The sequence below is a fragment of the Perna viridis genome, chromosome 2 (genome assembly GCF_037379345.1).
Source record: "Perna viridis isolate PV_CMFRI_1.1 ecotype Kerala chromosome 2, ASM3737934v1, whole genome shotgun sequence".
Taxonomy (NCBI): domain Eukaryota; kingdom Metazoa; phylum Mollusca; class Bivalvia; order Mytilida; family Mytilidae; genus Perna; species Perna viridis.
In genome coordinates, this window is record NC_142446.1 from 63,875,585 (window position 1) to 63,895,993 (window position 20,409).

At 31.8% G+C, this 20,409-nt stretch overlaps 1 protein-coding gene across 5 annotated transcripts; it reads left to right on the top strand.

Annotated features, from left to right (window-relative positions):
- Positions 1-1,611: 1,611 nt before the first annotated feature.
- On the top strand, positions 1,612-18,072 carry LOC148626439 (uncharacterized). 5 transcript variants are annotated; one of them, XM_088570443.1, is made up of 15 exons: positions 1,612-1,829; positions 3,165-3,266; positions 3,704-3,841; positions 4,424-4,549; positions 7,754-7,870; positions 8,724-8,810; positions 9,123-9,251; positions 9,944-9,997; positions 10,713-10,772; positions 11,493-11,592; positions 12,798-12,848; positions 13,328-13,681; positions 14,380-14,679; positions 16,524-16,820; positions 17,147-18,071. In XM_088570443.1, exons 1-14 carry the CDS (start codon positions 1,827-1,829, stop codon positions 16,658-16,660), a joined length of 1,758 nt encoding a protein of 585 aa, XP_088426569.1. In that variant the 5' UTR covers positions 1,612-1,826; the 3' UTR covers positions 16,661-16,820; positions 17,147-18,071. The 5 variants fall into 5 exon arrangements, with proteins under 5 accessions (XP_088426569.1, XP_088426568.1, XP_088426571.1 ...); XM_088570442.1 differs by having other exon boundaries at positions 17,043-18,068; XM_088570445.1 differs by lacking the exon at positions 4,424-4,549 and having other exon boundaries at positions 17,043-18,071.
- Positions 18,073-20,409: the final 2,337 nt, after the last annotated feature.

Below are 20,409 nucleotides of genomic sequence, written 5' to 3' on the forward strand. Positions count from 1 at the left end.
ACTTATATTGTTGATATATCCATTAGCAATTCCCTTAGTGGATATTAACAGTTGGAACGGTTTGGGTTTTGCTTTAAATTTTTGTTAATTTGTCTACTTTATGGCTAATAATTGACCATCTGAGGATCATCATCTGTTACATTTCACTCCTAACATTATACAACCACGCAAAAAACATATTGATGAACTTACAATATAAACACTATGCTTTACTTTATGTTCTTTGTGGTGTATTTGTGTTTTCCATGTCTGGTCTTAGTACCTGGATCACATTTTTTTTATTACCACTATAACCTTGGTTCCTTTGGTTACTCTTTGCAAGAACTATCTTTCCTAATGTGCTTTGATTTGGTTAATTTCAGTTTGAGATGAATGTATGTTTGTGAAAGTACAAATCTAATTACAGAAAAGACTATTTTTACGTCAAAACCTTAAGACTGAAAAAAACCTCGTTTATTCGATGGACATCATCATGAATAACCTGTACCATATGCAGTGTCTGAATTTTATACCAAATCGTACTAAATTTCCCCCGATTGATTTTGTTATATTGCTCCAGGGTGATACAAGAAAATGTGCGTTTTACGTAGTTTGGCGTTGTTGGTTGTTTTTTAGTCTAAAACATTCCAAATATTGTTATTGATCGAAATGCATTTGTTTCGTTTTTTACCACTGGGATATTTCTTCAGATATAAATTTATTTCCATTCATTTAAGAGTATATTGACATTTATATTACTTTTATTTTAAAATAGATTAGAAAAAAAATAATGAAACTCACCGCCTAAATAAATAATCTCACGCTACTTAAACAAGAGCGTCAACATTTCGGTCATGACATTCTTGTCAACGATGGTAACTTTAAATACTAAATCGGTATTGCCATGATTGTTCTCACTAGAATCGTAGTTGCCAATTATATAGCAATAATAGTCGTAAACCTGTGACGTTCCAATAGCTATTGTTTTGTTTTGATACTTGCATTGTAAATGTACTACTTTCCTCAATCATACACATTGATAACAATAGTCTAACTCGGAGTATTTGTTTGGAATTAAACAAATCTTCATTTAGTTCCTTAAATAGTTAATAATAAATACAACTTTCCAAAAGGTTAAAGCAAGTTTTTCCATGGACTACATATATTTTACTGCAAGTTTTATGAGTTATTAAATACTTAAAACAATTAAACCAAGTGTTTTGTAAATAACCTCGGTATGATTCAAATTCACATATTACAGCAAATTAAACAGTTCATCAGTCAAGAACCAGGAAGTAAATAAAGACAAGTAAAATGACCTAGAAATTGATAAATAATTAAAAAAAAGAAAATACAAGCAATACATAGACAGCAATAAAGATTTACTGGAATCGTGCAATAAAATTCTGGACAAGGTCGTACAACTAAAGTTCACTGTATGGTGTTGAATTTGAATAATTGATTTATACTTTGAAACTTTTTTCTATTTGATCTTACATCATAGATGTTGTATAACTTGCATTTGCTGAATCACCTTATCTTACGTGTTTACATATATATATATATATATATATATATATATATATATATATATATATATATATATAATGTATTCCACGCAGGACTCTTGTGATAAGAACTGGAAAACCCGAACTTTAACAAACCGTCTCTTTAAAAGTGTATATGAGTTACATACTTGAATTGATTTTCATCTGATTGTTCACCTTGCAACCTATAAAAGAACTCAATGAACAATTGTAAAGCACCAGGACATCACATGTGTTTCCAGTTTACTTCTTACAAGACATTTCAGATGACCATTCAGCTTGACATAAAAAGGTCTAATAATGGTAAGTGAAATAATGCTCTTTGAATAATGGTTTTAAAAAATAAAGATTGTTAAATTGAAACATGCAAAATACTACTACTACTAATAATAATAACAATAATGATGAAATGATGAAAATAATTATAATGATAATGATATTGAAATAATTATAATAATAATAATAATAATAATAATAATAACAAAATTAAAAAAGCAGACAGCAGACACATGATAGAAAAAAATATATGGCATATAAATATCGGTGACAAGTCATTTTACATCTTTCGACTACAACGACACATTGGTCTTTCATTTAATTAAAACAGAGAGTGATTTTGTAAAAGCGTCTTATTTAAACGACGAAATGGTAACCATTTATATTTGCGTCGATAAAGTAATACAAGAACAAGCATAGTTTCAACAACCCTTTCAAAGTCGTTTGCAGTTCAATATTTTACCAAATGTAAAATATGAAGCAGTTATTTCTTAAATTAGAGCTTGTACATTTCTTATAGTAAAATATCAAAGAACTCAATTTTAATTCAGAGTGTCTTCTTTTCATGTTGCAATCTTTAACTTCACAGGAGGCTTGCAAATTTTTTTGTAAGCAAAACATGATTTTATCGTTTATGTTATTGTCTTGTTCATGACCTTCAAAACTATGTCACTTCATTTTGCCATTGCTAAAATTTATACAATATCAATTTTCCTTGAATTTCATTTAATACAGTTGTGATCCCTCGTTAGATGTATTGTTTAAATAGACCACTAAATGTGATTGAAATACCACGGCTTCTACTCCATTCTATTGATTTATTCGATTTATTGATAACGTCCGTACTACATTATCGTAATAAAGTTTATATATATATTTTCAATTTCATGTCTGAAATCTAAGGTATATCAATCTATTTAAGAAAAATTACTATATAAGTAAAGAAATTAAAAAACTTATACGCTTTAAAACACCGGACATTTATTTTATAAATGAAACCAGTGGTTGTTTGGAAAAGACAGATTATTATACTCATATATGACATTATTATTTTAAAACATCCGTTTTTCCGTCCGGTTATTAGGTTTTATACAATCGTTTGTTTAACAATTTAAAAGCAACATATATTTTATAAATTTGAAACCATTTATTTCTATATCATTAAAGATTTCTGTGCTATCATGTAATCAATTCACTTTATAGTACTCGAGAGTAATAGTAACGTTTGAAAAAAAAACTTAGTTTTTATAATCCAAAACAGCTTTTTGAAGGCAACATAATAGCGTCAGTTGTATTTATATATTCAGTGTTTGTAATTCATTTGACTCTATATTAAGTTGCTTGCACCAATTTCTTTTACAGAAACCTCCAATTCAGAAACATAGTAATCTTTATGGCTCAGATCAAGGAAGAAATATATGCACTCCAAGTGAATGGCTACAGCAGACATACCTGGGATTGCGAGTAAATACTAAATACTTATAAATGCTACACACTTCTCATTCTGAATGAAGTTTCTCAACAATTTATATAAAACTTATATAGAAATCCATAACAATGGTTAAATCAATATTTAACTTTGTCATGCTCAATATATAGTAGTTGCAACACATGAAAGTTGTTCGGTTTCAATAAAGAAAAAATATGGCAAAAATTATCTATTGATAAAAGGTTGTACACAATTTTTCATATATGAGAAAGTTAAAAAATGCATTAGCAGTTTTTACTTATGCAGAAGGTTCTTTTGTTTAAAGGTTTTACCACAGAAAAATACAAATAAGTACTTAATATTTAAAAATTTACAATTCAGATTAGATGGGTTTTTCCTACAGAAAATTGCAATTTGATATATTTGAAATTGTTACCATATGTTACATTTTGTATTCATAAATGTTTTTTAGGATGAATCCCAAGCAATTGTTGAACAAAATAATTCAGCATTTGAGGTGGAAGATGGCATTTTACTGTTCAATCAACGTGCTTCCATGCACAGCGACGACCATGCCTCGATTGAATCTCCTAGAGTCAGTTCAAATATAGTATGTATTTGGTTGGTCAAAGTTGATTGTGCATTTTTGTTATACATAAGTAGTTAATGACACGACTAACTAAGTGAAGAGTAATCAAGGGAACAAAAATTCTAGTGGAAATCAGAAGAATGTAATCCAGGGACAAAAACCAGACATGGAAAACAGACAAACACAAGAAGGAACATAATAACTAAAATAATACATACAAAGTAATAAAAGTTAATGAGAAACTGGACTCCACTAGAAACTGGTAGCATACACAGGTGCACCGGTAGGATAAGCATCCACTGTTTTTTTTTTAAATACCTGCATTAGGTAAGTCAGGAAAGTAAGGTAAGTAATGTAGCCGGTGCTTGTAGTAGTTCACTTAGAGTGGAAAATATTAAGCTTGTTATTTGTCTCATATTGTTCTATTTATGAAAGACACAAACAGTCACGTTTATTTTATTTATGTTTGAAGACAAAAATTCAGCTGATAGCACCCATTGTTTGGGTTGGGTTATTTATGAGTTTTTTTCTGTTTGTTTTTGTTAGTAGGTAATCGTAATGATAGAGATAAAAATTGAAATTAAGACAATATTGTTTTTTAAGGAGCAAAACACAGACTACTTACACCCGTATTACACGACATCTGAATATGACGAAGAATATGCATTGGTTAAAAAGTCCATAAGAAATGATAACGAGTCATGTAATCTTGCAGCACCAGCTCCACATGTAAGATTCGTGTTTAACATAATACTTGTACAGTAAAACGCATTTGTGACCTTCAATTGGTCATTTCCCCGTAAAAATAATAACAGCGTATTAGGTACATAAAAAATATTGATATATATTCAATATGTATTTTTAATTGGTTGTTGTGTTTCAAAGTAAGTAACAAACATACAAAATGTATAAGGCACAGATGTCTTGTATGGATTAAAAATAAACAAAAAATAAAATACATAGCCCTTTAACACCCCAAAATATATCAGTTAGGCAAGAAGCAATCTATGAGTAAGTTAATGATTGTATATCATATCCAATTCAAATATAAATTCTTGCACATTTATATAGAGAATTAGGGGTGACAGGACACAACCTTGGGGTATTTCTTGTATGTTCATTGACGGATGGTGAGAGGGTTGAATTGTGGATGACTTGGCATTTGGTGTTTTTGTAGAACCATGGATAATCTTTAGTATTTGATAGGGATCCCACAGTGTCTTAGTACCTTCCAAAGTAAATTTCTGTTAACTATGCAAAGGCCTTCTTGCAGTCCACGAAGTTTATGTAGAGGGCTGGTCTCCTTTCTATTTAATCCTCGATGATGACCCGTAACGTGGCAATTTGGTCAATACATGATCGACCGCATCGGAATCTGGAGAGTAGTTGAAGTCCTTTCCATTTTTTGCCAGTTGCTCAGGTGGACCTCCTTTGGAAGCTTAATGATGTAACTTAACCTCCACTCCTCAGGGATTTCCACTGTTTTTTTCAGATTTTTTTCAAAACAGCTCATGATAGGTGCTGCTGAGCCCCATGCCAGTCCAAATGTCAAAAAGAATAGATGAAATATTGCTGCTCAGGCGTTAAACTCCAACAATCAATCAATTAATCCTTTAATCAATCGAAATGTTGGTTTTTCCGGGTTAATCTTTAAGACCTCAGGTGGTAATTTGATTAAGTCCTAGGGCTTTTCAAATCCTTATACGTAGGGATTTTATGATTTTAACATTCGTGGTTGGGCCTTCTCCAGGAGGTAGATCAGGAGCATCTGATATATCTTCTCCATTTAAAAGTGGTCGATCTAGTTCTGTTATAACATTTCCATCGTTGTCTTTCGCTAGTTTTGATTAGTTGGTATTTCTATATGTCAAATGCCGTTTGATGTTGTACACAGCGTTTGTGTCATTTCTGCCCATTGCATTATTTGCTGATAAAGCGAGCTCGTTGATCTTTTATCCTGTCTGGTCCTTTCTCTTTACTTCTTTCCAATGCTTAAATGTTCATTCTCAACCATTTTTTGCAATCTTGTCTTGACCTTCAACAGACCTACGCTTCTTAATTGTCGCGATTGTATCGTCTGATAAACAAGACTTGTATTTCTTCTTTGAGAATCCAAGTTCTATTTGGCATGTGGTGTTTCACTCTTTCCCATTGTTTGTCTACTGAGCCTCTTCCTCATGTTATACTTCCGCTTTCTAATCTGATCTTGTTAAGTTGCCATGGCTATCTTGATCTTAAATTTAGCCACCACAAATTGATGATCGGAGACTATATCAGCACCTCGATAAGCTCTTATGTCTGTCATACTCTTTTTCAATATTCTGCCGACTGTTATGTGGTATACCCAGGACTGTTGTATTTCCTATGACCAGATCGTTCTTGGAACGAACATCTGCATTCTGAGTTTGATGTTACCAATTTATTCCTTCCCCGTGATCAGTTCTCCCTGTGTTATATTTTTTTTAAATTTTGGCGTTCATGTCACCCATTACAATCAAGATGCCCCAAGTGTTCTTCAATCCAGAGTAGCTTGGAATTGGTTATAAAACTCTTCTTTGTCTTCTTCCTCTGCTACGTTGGTAGGAGCGTAGCATTGAATGACTGTTACATTTGTATCTTTGACATAAATCTTCCAACGATAAATCTTTCAGTCGCAAGATTCCATTCGATGAATGATGACTTGGCCTTCATGTTGAGAGAGATTTCTACTCAATGCTGATGGTTGCCATCTTCGTTTGGTGGTCATGAGTACAGTAGATTTTGCCCTGAAAATAGTATGAGCGCTCCAAATGATGTCCATCTAACTACGTTCCAAAATATCAAGGTTATATTGCTCCATTTCTATTGCAGCCTGGGGAACTTTTCCGGTTGCCTATGATGTCTCCTCGCGCCAACTTGCAATCATTAAGACAGTCTTAAGGGAGAACGTTTCATCGGCGGTTGAAAAAATTACAAATTTAATTCGTTCATTTACTGAACATGCTTGTATACATGCTTGTCATGCCATAAGTACATAGGAAATTTGTTGTCATTTAGAAACTGTAAACGTTCTGAGCTGTCTTGTACATAAGCTCCTTGATTTTTGAATATAGGTAGCAAAAATTATTCAAGACGTTTTTGCAATTTCTACAATAAGAAATAATCGGACGGCACAGTATTCTTATCTTTTCTCTATTGGAGATAAAATCTAAATTGGTTATGTTTAGTGGTAGTTCGTGTTCTTTTAATAGTTTATCATACTGGATTCATATAAAACAAGTCTCTGGATATTGATATTCATTTAGTAACTCATTATAACATTTTGCGACTATAAACCGTGAAATGTTAATATTAAAGACATTTGTTACATACTTCTTCATACATAATTTAACATGTTGAATGACAGTTTATGGTGCATTCATTATATGTACATGAGATTCATTTCCTCTCCTTTCCTTTTACTTTTTTTTCTTTTTTTCTACCTAAATTGTGAAATAGGTATTTTTTCTCAAAAATATTCAAGCGCCCCTCCCCCTAAATTTACAAATGGTCGGTGCATACAGCCGTATGACTCATCCTCTGAACAGAACCACCAGCGAGAAAACACAAAAAGACGTTTGCAGCTCATTTCACATTACATCTTCGCTTGAGGTGACTTAACGTTTGATTGTATAACTTTTTGTTCCATAAATTTCTCTTTACTGATTGAATACCTTTCGATACAAATGTAAATAAAACGTTTTTTGAGATTGTATCTGATCCGGATGCTGTCAATATTTTATAATCCCAGTAATAAAAGGTAATTAAAAACATGTGTACATTACTTCATTTGGAAGCATAAAATGGACCACTAGGTAAGTATCTGAAATATAGAAAATAATAGATAAATTCACATACATATACAACAGCATTACATCATTGACTGTGTGTGTGAAATTTGCCTCCTTTTTTCAGGAGAAAAAGCCAAATGATACACATGTGTATAGTAAAGTATGTAAAGTGGATAGAGAACAGACAAAAGTAAAAAGCCAAATAACAGAAGATAGTGTTGACACCCCGCCTCCTTTACCGGTGAGAGTCAGGCAGATATTTCTCTTCTACTGAATGAGTAATAATTAACTATTTTAATATGGTCTTTCTGAAATATTTCATTTATTAAATTTTCTTACAATAACAATGAATTCAAGTGTATTTGTCGCATCTTGATTCCGTTCGTGTTAAACCATAACTTGACCTAAACTTAGAAATTGATGGTAAAGAAAAACTATTGACCAAACTTAATACAAACGTGATGACTTTTCATTCAAAATTGTCAATTTTCCTTGTGGCAACATCCCTTCAGCACCTGCGTATAGAGTGTTCATATCACAACTCATACGTTATGCCAGAGCTTGCAGAGACTTTTTGTATCGCACTAGAACTCTAAAAAATAGGTTTCTGAAACAAGATTGAAGTCATCACTACAGAAGTTCTATGGTCGTCATCATGAACTCGTGGATCATTATGGTGTATCCATCTGCACCATGAAAACTGATTTATTCAACGGGTCATTGTTTTCCTTTCCTCGTTTGTCTACCCCGGACTTATTATGAGCAACTCTGCGGGTCTTTCTTGAAAAGCAGATGATGCTTACCCTACCGGTGCACCTGATCCATGCTCCCAGTTTTTAGTGGAGTCCGAGTTGCTCATTTGCTTTTGTAACTTGGTATGTATGATTTTAGTTACTTTATGTTCCCTGTTGTGTATGTCTGTTTTCCAAGTCTGGTCTTTGTCCCTGGATTACATTCTGTTGATTAACGCTACAACCTTGGTTCCCTTGATCACTCTTCCAAAGATTTGTTTAGTACTATTATATTTTACTTGAAAACAAGTGTTGTTTGGTGAATTTTTCTACGTGTTTTTTTTTTTTTTTTTGTCATTTCAGGAGAAAAACTTTGGCTATGCTCAAATATATGGTTCAACGCCTCAGAGGGACGAAGAAAATACTAAAGCTAAAATGCCACTCGGAAATGTAAACTTTTTTTCCGGAATTTAAATTAAATAACAATTGTTAATAATTTTGATATTTCATTGAGCTGTTGCAAAATGCGTTTTAATTACAGTATGCTTACTGCAGCTTATTTTACAAGCATTTTGAAATCGTATACCCTTGCTTTAAAGCCTAGAACGAGTATAACATTGGGAGTATATGATTTATTGTTCTGCTTTTAGCAATTAACACAATGCAATTATCCATAGAGTACAAAACAGAAAATGAAGTCTAGCAACGTAAGTTTAAATTTTCCTGTTCCAAATACACCTGATCGACCTCCGTTATTTACAGGGCAACAACCAATTACATGGCTCATTATTCAGAAGATGGCAAGACAACTATGCAGCCCCAAAACCAATTAGAGATCACAGTAGTATACACACCGCATCACCAAGAGATTCAAGATGCAGCAGTCAATATGTATGAGTTTATTGTGCACATTTTTAAAGAATAATTATCACTGTTCTTTTAAACCAATTACATATTTTGTTTGAAATGGTATTGTCAATTATTTTTCAACTTTAAATAAATAAAGTAAAATGTGCATGCGTTAGTATAATTCATTTTTGTAGGTCAGTAAGTTAAACTATAAAGTTTTCGAAAAAGGAGCAAATAAATTACACTAAACGTTTATTAGTTTATATAACATTTTTTGTATATCATGAAACTTGCAGCCTTTTTTATTTAATAATGTTACATTGCAGACCCGTAGGTTCAGTATCTCAGCAATTCATACACCGAAATGTTTAGTTTTGATAAGTCCAAAATGTTTCAATTGAAGAAAAATAACCAACCAGATATATCAATGAAAAAAAAATGATGAGCACACGCGTTTCGTCGCGACTACGTACAACAGAACATCAAGTTATTCTATACATTTATCATTACACTTACCTGTTTATTCGTTTAGAATAGGAAAAAATGAAATCTTTTTATTTAACTTTGTTTCTAATTTAAATAACGCCTTGTTTTTACTTTTTTCATTGATGTACAGACATCATTCGGTTGAAAAATTCATACCTTCAACGGATTTTTATTATTTTTCTGTTAAAATATTTTCTATTATCAAAGACTGGCATATTGTTTTAAACTATTTCACATTATACTTGTAGGATTCCATCAATACAGACTTTTTGGAACAACACAACATTCACAATAGAATAGAGGTAATTTTATGCAAAATTGCCTGTTTATGCTTTAATTTAAACTTCGACAGTCATCAAACGTTGAGCAGAATCTTAAGATTTGTATTAATTTTAGTGTTTAAGTAGCAGAATGTATACAAAGTAGACATAAGTTGATACATGCATGCCAAAATCACTTTTATCTCAGTAATGGTTACATACCACAAAAGCGTCCAAACTGGGTTATATCATTTTAGCATTTTTGAGATAAAAAATATATAGATTGTTTATAAAATTTGCACTTTGAGAGAGTGTAGTTTTTTTCAAACAAAACATGCATTATTTGTTCGTTAGGTTTTTCAACACCATGAATCACAATGTCTTAAGTCAGTGTCTGAACTTTATATTGACTGGTTTTTAAATCGATCATAAGCGATATACAGGAGCGATTTAAAGATGTAGAAATTATGACAGAAAAGACTTTTAATTTTCAGTAGGTTTTATTTTTGTAATTTTTATCTATTAAAAAAACCTAAAAAAAAAAAACAAGTATTTCATATAAACTTTCCGAAAAAAAAACATTCAAAGGTATATTAAAAGTAAATTATAAAAAGAAACGTGGGGGTCACTGGGCTAAAATCATAATGATATGAATGTATAAAACCAGAGGAGTACAAAAAACTGACAAAAGAGACTGCACAAGGGCGGCAGACATCCTTACCGGTATTTTATTTTATTTCTACATATTGTCTTCCAGGATCCACAAAGCTACGGTAGACAAATATGTACGGCTTCTATTCCACCAAAATTTCTTCAGGTGAGTATGAAAAGCTTAGAATGATCTTTAAATTAATTTAACGATAAGATTTCGCATAAAAAAAAACAAAAAAAAAACAATATCAGTCGTTTTACAGTCTATACAAATGAAAAGGGTATAAATAATCGGCACAGTTTGTAATAAAACATGCCTCTCTTGATAATTTATATCATCACAGGAACAATGTTTAAATACATTTGATTTTGAGCTATATCCTGCCATATCATAAAATGAAACTTAGTGATATAAAAATGGTTTAATAAAAGAATTATTTAAATCTACACATTGATATTTTTATTTGTAGCAGTATGATCAAACGTTGGATCCTAAGAAAAGGGTCTGTTGTATTGAATATTATATAATAAATATTTTGCTATTGCTTTAAAATATGATTGTACAAATGTATTTGTATTTAACGAAAAAATGTTTTGAATAATAATACGTATAGGGCAAAGAAGGTTGTCCGTTAATATGACAATTATGAAACTACACAAAAACACGCAACTGGGAGAAGATTTGACTGCATGAAATAAACCTCTAATAGAGATCGAAGACTGAAAAATTCCAAAAAGACAAATTTCATATTGGGTAAGACCAATATTTTTTCAGCTTATATTTTAATAATACTCTTCTGCAGTTTGTGTATGTATGATATTATGTCTCCGACTATTGATGCTATAATATTTTTTTATAATAAATGAAGGCTCTATTGTGTTTTAGAATAACCGTCCAAGAAAGATTATAGCAGTTTCGATTGGGTTATTAGTGTTTGTTGCAATAGCTTCTGGCATCGCATATGCCGCTAGTATGGACCATAATGGTATGACTAAATAAACGATAGTCGAATTATAAATGCTTAAATCTAAGGGTACACTATAGCAGCTATTGCGTATTAAATAGTAACATGCCTGTTTTAAAATAAAAATAACTTCTCAGGGAATAAAAAACAGCTCTCAAAATATTTTGGTGTTCTCAAAAGAATGATTAGGTTTATTAAGTGTAACCATTTGAAGTTAAGGAAATTGACTCGCATTTGTGGCGAAAATCACAACCCCACAATATTTGTATTCGAAAAAAATATATCAGGGACCAAAGAAAGTGAGCGTTTTTATAACATTAGAGAAGTGGAAAATTTAAGGACAAAACAACTACAAAGTTCCTTAGTGACGAGAAATAACTGTTTGTGTAGATCACCACAATGTGCTCGTTTCCAAACCAGAATAATTTTTGCAAAAAAAATGGAAAGTAAGTAGACGTCTATTTTTTCACAACATTTCACTGAAAACAATTATTTTACTACAGACTGCGTGAAGTCAGTCTCATATCTTGACATACACTTAAAAATCGATGGTAAAGGAAAACTATTGACCAAACTTTACGACAAATGTGCTGAATTTTCATTCAGAATTGTCAATTCTTCTTTCATTTGTGGCAACATCCCTTCAGCACATCCTTACGGAGTGTTCATATCATAACGCATACGTTAGGCAAGAGCTTGCTGAATCTACGCAGACTTTTTGTATCGCGCTACATTCTAACAAATAGGCTTCTGGAACAGGGTTATGTTGCTACAAGATTGAAGTCATCACTAAAGAAGTTTTATGGTCGTCATCATGAATCAATCGACGCCAAGAAAACTGATTTATTCAACGAGTCATAGTTTTCCTTTCCTCGTTTGTCTACCCAGGACTATCGGCGGTTGTTTCTAGAAAAGAAGAAGACGCTTACCCTACCGGTGCACCTAGGTCATGCTTCAAGTTTTTAGTGGAGTCCGAGTTGCTCATTTGCTTTTGTTACGTTGTATGTATGATTGTTTTACTTCATTTTCTTTGTTTTGTATGCCTGTTTTCCAAGTCTTTGACCATGGATTACATTATTTTGATTACTGCTAAAATCATGGTTCCCTTTATTATTCTTTGCGTAATTATTCAGTGAATGAATACAAACAAATTAAGGCCTGGAACTTATTTAATATTGAATTGAAAATTATTGCTGTATAAAGTCGTCATACGATTTATATCTAAGATGCAGACACCAGACCCCACAAAGCGAACACTGTAGAAGAATTCGTAGAATGTAAGTAAATATGTAATCAGTTCATTTAATAGGTTTTACATTGCACTAATTGTTCAACAAAAAATGTGACCGTCTGTGCAACGGAAAATACTATTTAAAATTGATATAGAATATAAGAAAAAATATTTTAATTGAACAAGAATGTAACTCTCATTTCATATTTTTTTTCTCAGATATCGTTAAGGATTATTATTAATGCTTGATCAAGTGATCTGATTGTACCAACTGTACGAAGCTTGAGGTTTCGTTTCAAACGCCGAGAAGTGAAACATGAGCAAGCTCACATTGACCCAACATTATTTTAACAGTTAATTGCATTGACTACTGCATTTACTATTAAACGATGCCTGTTATAAGGGAGTAAAACATTTATATCATACTAATATAAATAGAATCGATACACAAGATTTCACTAACTCAACTAACACGAAAACAAAGCAAAACAAGAGGTAAAAAGCATTTACAAATTCATGTTGTAGATTGTGAAGAGGATGGCAACGTTGGCAATATAGGCCAAAAAGTGTGTTATGCACCTAACAAATCATGTCAACACGTCTTAGATAATAGAGATGTAAAATATGTTATCATAACACAAGTTACATCAACACACTACCAATACACAAGAACAGAAAGTCACAACATAACTATTCCTATAGAAAAATTCAATACTGTCTTTGATGAATGGGTTATTGACTACAACATATCAAGAACTGAACAGCCGATAAGGATAGAGAGAAGGAATGTAAAATGTCGTCATATTGGAGACTACCATTTGACAGTTGAATTCGCGGATAATGGTACTACGACATGCACATTTAACATACGGAGTTTATGTACGTGTATTTGATAAGATATTTCATTGAAATTTAAGGGACTAAAAACTGAAGTATCGATAATTTCAACCAGTACGTTGTAATTATAAAGTGTTTGTTCTGAATTTTATTCTTTAAACCAGTCAAATGTTTTAGCACTTCTCTGTTAAACAATCAGGCAAAATATAAGTAAAGTGTGGAAAATGAGGAAAATAACTCAACGATTTCATAGCATTATCCGAGTTTTTATATCTCATTACCTCGAAGAACATACGACAAAGTCTTTACGAAGTTTGCCTTTTTAAGATATTGATAGATCAAATTTAGTTGAAATGCAATATATAAAAGTGGTGGTATAATGTTCCAGCATTTTTTTCCTATATAAGCGGTCAAAGATATCTATGTCATATATATATACTTTTGAATAGCTTTGTTCCAGTTGTTTTATATGTATGAAATATATTTGAGGCATAAATGTCCAAATAGAGAAAAATGATGTGTCACGCATGGCCTGATTATTTAAAAGATTCTGTTTTTTTTTCAGATTTTTTCTTTTTTCTTTTGATAACACATGAAAAAATCCATAACGAAAGAATTAAAATATTTCTAAATGGTTGTTGTATATACAGACAACTCTTGCATAGTGAGAATCAATTTAAGTGATATCTTTTGGGCGTTTCCTTTAATATATTGTAATGCATTTTTTTTTATTTTGATAGCCCCTCAGTTAGATTTGAAATATAATAGAACAGATGAAGGCTTCCTTATATTTACATGTAATGCGAGTGACATGTGTATAGATGCACAACTAACCCTTTTCATTACTGATGGGGATTCAACGAAACCCTTACTTTCTGAGGACGGGCACGAATCGTGCAATTCTGCAACTAAAATGAAAACAATCAATTTAACTGCGTCAACAGACGTATATGTCAACAATATATCTTGCAAACCTCTTACCCTTGATGAACATCTCACGGAAAACTTAACAAAGACTTTGCTTGTGTGTGGAGATCCAAGTAAGTATCATATTTTGAAGAGTTTGACATAAATATCTGTAAATATATACATGTATATACACGTGTTACAGCATCATTTCAGTTAATTTATGTTCTTTGTTGTGTTTGTCTGCTTTCCATATCTGGTTTTTGTCCCTGAATTACATTTCTTTTATATCCGCTAGAATCTTGGTTGCATTGATTACTTCTCCAACTCTCATAGGCAAACTTAAAATCATATTAAGTGTATTTCATTTAATGAGGTATAATGTTATTGTATTTTCTGCGTTTTTGAAATGAAATTTCTTTGCAAAATGGAAACAAGTTTTCTAGCTGACAAAAAAAAACACACTTTGATATAAATGATTGAACGGATGACGTTCTACTTGATTTGGTAAAACTTGCAACATTCGAAGGGGATAATTAAGGGAACCAATGTTGTAGGTGAAATCAAAAGAATGTAATCAAAGGACAAAGACCAGACATGGAAAACAGACAAACACATCAAAGTACATAAAATGACCAAAATAATACATACAAATTAAAAAAAGTAAATTTGCAACTCGGAATCCACAGGGAACATGAACCATGTGCATCGGTAGAACCACCCACCGAGTAAAGGAAACTTGAAAATCAGGTCGAGGTTTTAGTAAATGATGGTGTTTACAAGCTATATAGATTATTTTTAAAATTCAAAAGAGTTTATGATTTGTCATTTTATGGAAAAAAAACAACTCTTAGGATATAATTTAGTTTCCTTTCTTTTTATATGCATTGCATACTAATATAAGTATTTCAAAAAATATTCTAAAATAACAATGAACCGAACCATCTTCCAAACTACTGTATAATGGCACTATATCTTGGAAGAACTGTCCTCTGTTTTTAAACAACACAAACAAATATCTGGTACTTGAAATTTTACGAACAAATCGATGTTTCTATATAAGCAGAGGACGGTTACCTCATCGATGCATCATGTCTATGTACCCAGTTTAAATGGGCCCGGGCTGCTTATTTACTTTTGTTTCTATGCGATTTATGTTTTGTTATTTTATGTTCTTTTTTGTGTGTGTCTATTTGTTCATTGTAATCCTTTGGTCATTTTCTTTTTGTTACCGTTCGAATTTTGCTTCCTTTGATTTCTGTATCGTCAAATAAATTAACATCTAATCCTCCTTTTTGGTTACTACTGAGTAAAATACGATATCTTGTGTCCTTGTATCATCCTTACAGTCCTATTGCCTATGTTTGTTGCTATTTTATTTATTAAAAATGTTATATATATATATCAACTCCCGGAATGTGACAACTCTATTCGCTACAACGCTCCATCGGATCAAGGGGATACATGGAAGTTAATGTAAAAGAACTGGAAGGGCTGAAAAATTCCCAAGGATGTTAAAACTGTCAAATTTCCAAAGCAAGTTTTTGTTCGTTCCATCCGCGGGACTCGAACTCGTACTGCTGTGGCCTCTGTGGCAACACCGCCTGCACCAGTGCCCTAGTCCACTCGGCCAGATAGGCTATAAAAATATAGCTTTCGCTGGTCGGGTCATTCCTCCTCGTTGGATTAATCTAGGGTTTAACTAAGTACACTGTGTATGGTAGTACGGAGCAGCTCATTTAGATGTCATTATGTAGGATAGAGGATCAAATTAATGATGCATGTCACAACAAATCAAATTTATACATACAAAAGTGATGACTCTATTCGCTACATTGTTACATCGGATCAACTTGATACATTATCTTCCGTATGTCACTGTCTTCACAATAATGATGGTGTGGTAAATGCGTTAAAGAAAAAAAAATGTTTTCTATGAATTCATATATGTTTCTAAAATTATTTTTAAATTTTACAGATCCACAGTTATCCCTGACAGTTTATGAAAACAATGATTCTTTTAACATTACTTGTATATTGAGTGAAATATGCACTGATGCCACCTTAAAAATTACCATCACCGATGGAAACTCCACTTCAGTACTATTGGGTTAAAACTCGTCGTACTTGACAAAAAACCTCAAAATAAGGAAAGATGTGATTTTTCCGAAGACCGATATTTTATATGGGCAGAAAATCACTTGCAAACCTCTGACAGTAGATGAAGAACTTCCAGAAACCTTAACAAAAACCATATCATTATGCGAAAAACCAGGTAGGTATGATTAAAGTTATAGGGTTTATTGTATCTTTTGGACTGCATCGGCATCATTTCAACATCCTACTAATCGCAAACATGATGTTTAGGAAAATTTCTCATCTGAACAAGTTAACAACGAAGAAAGTGTAAGCACTTACACAGTCAATACGAAAACAGTTTTTAAGAAATTAAGAAGAGAAATTTGAATGATATTACATCAAAATATTTTATTTTCAGAAAACTTAAGTAAATGCCCAGAAGAGAAACACGGGCATTTTTTCCAACATCCAACTTTATGCAACAAGTATTACCACTGCTCACATTCAACTCTATTTCTACAGGACTGTCCGGCAGATTTAGAGTTCAATCCAGACAAATGTTTATGTGATTACCCAGAAGGCAGGTGCAAAGAATCTATTATGTGTCATACTCCTTTAGAAAAGTTGACAGAGTGTCAAGGCATGGCACTCATTCGTAAAGAGTGAACATGTAATTCTGTAATTATAGTATTTCCTGGTAAAGAGTTGTATATTCTGTTATTGAAGAAGTTTAAATGGTTGTAACTATTTTTAATGCTTTAATCGCCGGAGCCCGTGGAATGGCTTTAGAAAAGGACAGAATACAGAGAAATCATAATAGTAACTTTTATCATCGAGTTGAAGATCAGAGAAAGAGGCAAATATGAATTTGTCCGTATTGTTTTATATCCGGTGTTTAGATAAAATAAAGACGTTCACGATCATACAGACTGTTAAACCTTTAATTGTATTGAATCATTCGAACATTCAGTTAATTCTTCAAACGTCAGATTCATAAGTTTCGATTCAGTAATTATCTGTGTTCCGTTTTTTTTTATTCTCTTTGTTGATCAACAATAATGCGTTAGTGCTTAGAATTTAAGCGTGTTCTACTTCAATTTTTTTTCACGTGGCCTAACCTGATTACTGAACCTTGTTTCCTTTCGATTTCCATCGTCTCCGCCCGTTGCCATACAAATAAAAAAGCATTACTACCAGTTTCTTTTAACCATATATTCTGTTTTATTTTCGATAAAAATCAATTTAATACGTCAGAAAGACATTAGTAGTCGTTATCATTAAGTGGTAATAATCTTATTAATTAATCGTTATATATCAATTGACACAAATGGGTGCAATATAAATTCAATGGTTGATACTTCGTGGTATTAATACGAATTGATATATTGACATAAAATGTATCATGATACAAAATAATCATATGAATATACTTTGATAGCCCAACGTATTTCTAATATAATACATTGTAGAATAAAATCCCTTTCCATCTGGATATTAAGGGACACAAAAAAAAACATGTATATTAATTCATGTTAAAAGACAAATTAAAAACATTCGAATTACAAAAAAATACAAATGAAGATATTAACGACTGAAAAACAAGTATTAAATTATAAGCAAAAAGCAAAGTTTTGTTGAATATATACATGCAAAAGTACACTGAATCATGGTGTGATGATCCTTTATATAATTCATTTAATGGAAATTTACCACTGACAATGAACAGAAGTACAGTCGGTCTTCTGGCTTTGTAATTGCTGTAAACCCTTTATAGTTAATTGCTAAAGAAGATTTGCAAGGCATTGTTATAGAATTTTCATTGTAGCCAATTCCCTAAAAATGTTCTTCAAAATCAATTACTGTCATACAGTTGAATTAAGAACAGAATTGCATATTGCAAGGTGAAACAAAGATCGGCTTATAAAGTCATAGTCAATCATCATTTATGTTATCATTGTAGTTGGAGGAATGACTTATATTGAAACCAATATTGCTATAATAGGCAAAGTACCTTTTAAAAAAAGTCAATCAAATTTTATGTAACTATTAACAAAACTTCTACAAAAACAGATGCTTTACAGGGACCAAATAAATTGAAATGCCTATCTGAGACAAACAGAAAGCTGAAAAAGGTACTTTCCTTGAACGTTTTCGTGTGCCCCTTTAATAAAAAAAAGACCCTTTTTGAAACTGATTGTAGATCCGCATTCGTATCAAGCCTATTTTTCATTATTTGTATTTTTTAAGTTTGATGTATTTCGTATTTTCAATAAGTTGTCTAAAAGATTACCGATTTTTTCTAAATAAATCTTATGGTAACAAGAAAAACATTTAGAAAGTTCTTATTGTTGTACACAGTATCAAACATTAAGTTTTAGACAGAGCAGAGGAGAATATATAGATAAATGTAAACAATAATTTATTTAAACATTTCGATATTGATAATAAATAATACAATATTTGGAAATTGGTTGCATGGTATAATTATCATTACAAAATACACCTGAGAATAAAGTTACGTAATTTGTTAGGCATATATAACATAAATTAACTGGCCAGACCTGGGCAGGGATGGATATAAAGTCAGATATTTTTTCTCTGCTCTTTATTGTGGGTCTGTTGTGTTTTTCTTTAATTGGTATGTTAGATGATAAGGTTATAGGTGATATGACCATGTCATAATATAAACTTTGCATGTTTTTTCCATTTTGGATTCAGCCAGAGAAATCTTTTATGTAGCGTAAAAAACTGCTCATAATTAAGCATTGAAGCTTCAAATTTTAGGAGACATTAAGATATAAAATTACATTGAACAAGCTCAACGTAAATGTGAGAAAAAATCGTTAGGTTTTCAGCATTGACAAAGTCACGTACTTATTCTTGTAAAAAAATGTTTGCATTTGTACCTTACTTTTACGCACGAAAAAGCTTTATGCTATAAATTATTGTGGTCTCCCGTTCCGTAAAAAAATGTTTTGCAACAAGTACTGACAGAATTAAATACACACTTATTAAAAAGTCTGTGTTATCAAGCATCATATATCTAATTTAGAAACATATTTACATCAAGGAATTATTCCTAAAGGCCTAACACTTAAGGCTTCCTCCCCTACCACTGGAGAAAAATCCAATAGATTTCATCACAGATGGAATAATATTCGTTTTAATGGTTCTTTGAGTCTGATGGATTTATTATATCAGGAAGCAAAGCATCAACTAGCTGATTTCAGCATATCTCATCAAAAGTTACTTAAAAATGCTCGTTCTTTTCTATCTGATCTTGAACTTTGTAATATTCAGAGACGATTAGTCGAAATCCGAGCTATTCAATCCAAGAAATTAAGAAGTAAACAACTTCACAAATTCACACGAGACGGCGTAAACCTCTTTATCAATATAGAAGCACATACTATTTTGTCACAGGACAAATCTACGTCTAAAAAGTCTCGTAAACGCAGATTTAAGAGAAAATCTAACTTGAAACGAATTTCCACCACGACAATTGTCAACCTTTCATCTTTTACTCTCTCTGAAACTGAAACCAGGATTTTATCTAAAGGTTTGAATTTCTGTCCCACCCCTAACAATATAGATGAAGTTCAACTTGAAGATGACCTGGATAAATTTGCTAGATCTCTCAGGCTCAAAGAACATTTTGCTAACAAACATGAAGACCAGGTTATGGACCCTGACAGTTCTGACTCCGACCATGAAGAAAGTGATATATACACTCGAAAATTCAAAAAGAAAAATCAATGGGCTCCTAAATCAAATAAATGTGGCAC

Excerpts from the sequence above, each read along its gene's own strand:
- LOC148626439 (XM_088570443.1), top strand. Across the intron at positions 9,252-9,943 it reads CAAGATGCAGCAGTCAATAT|GATTCCATCAATACAGACTT; the intron begins GTATGAGTTTAT and ends TTATACTTGTAG. Across the intron at positions 14,680-16,523 it reads GCTTGTGTGTGGAGATCCAA|ATCCACAGTTATCCCTGACA; the intron begins GTAAGTATCATA and ends TAAATTTTACAG.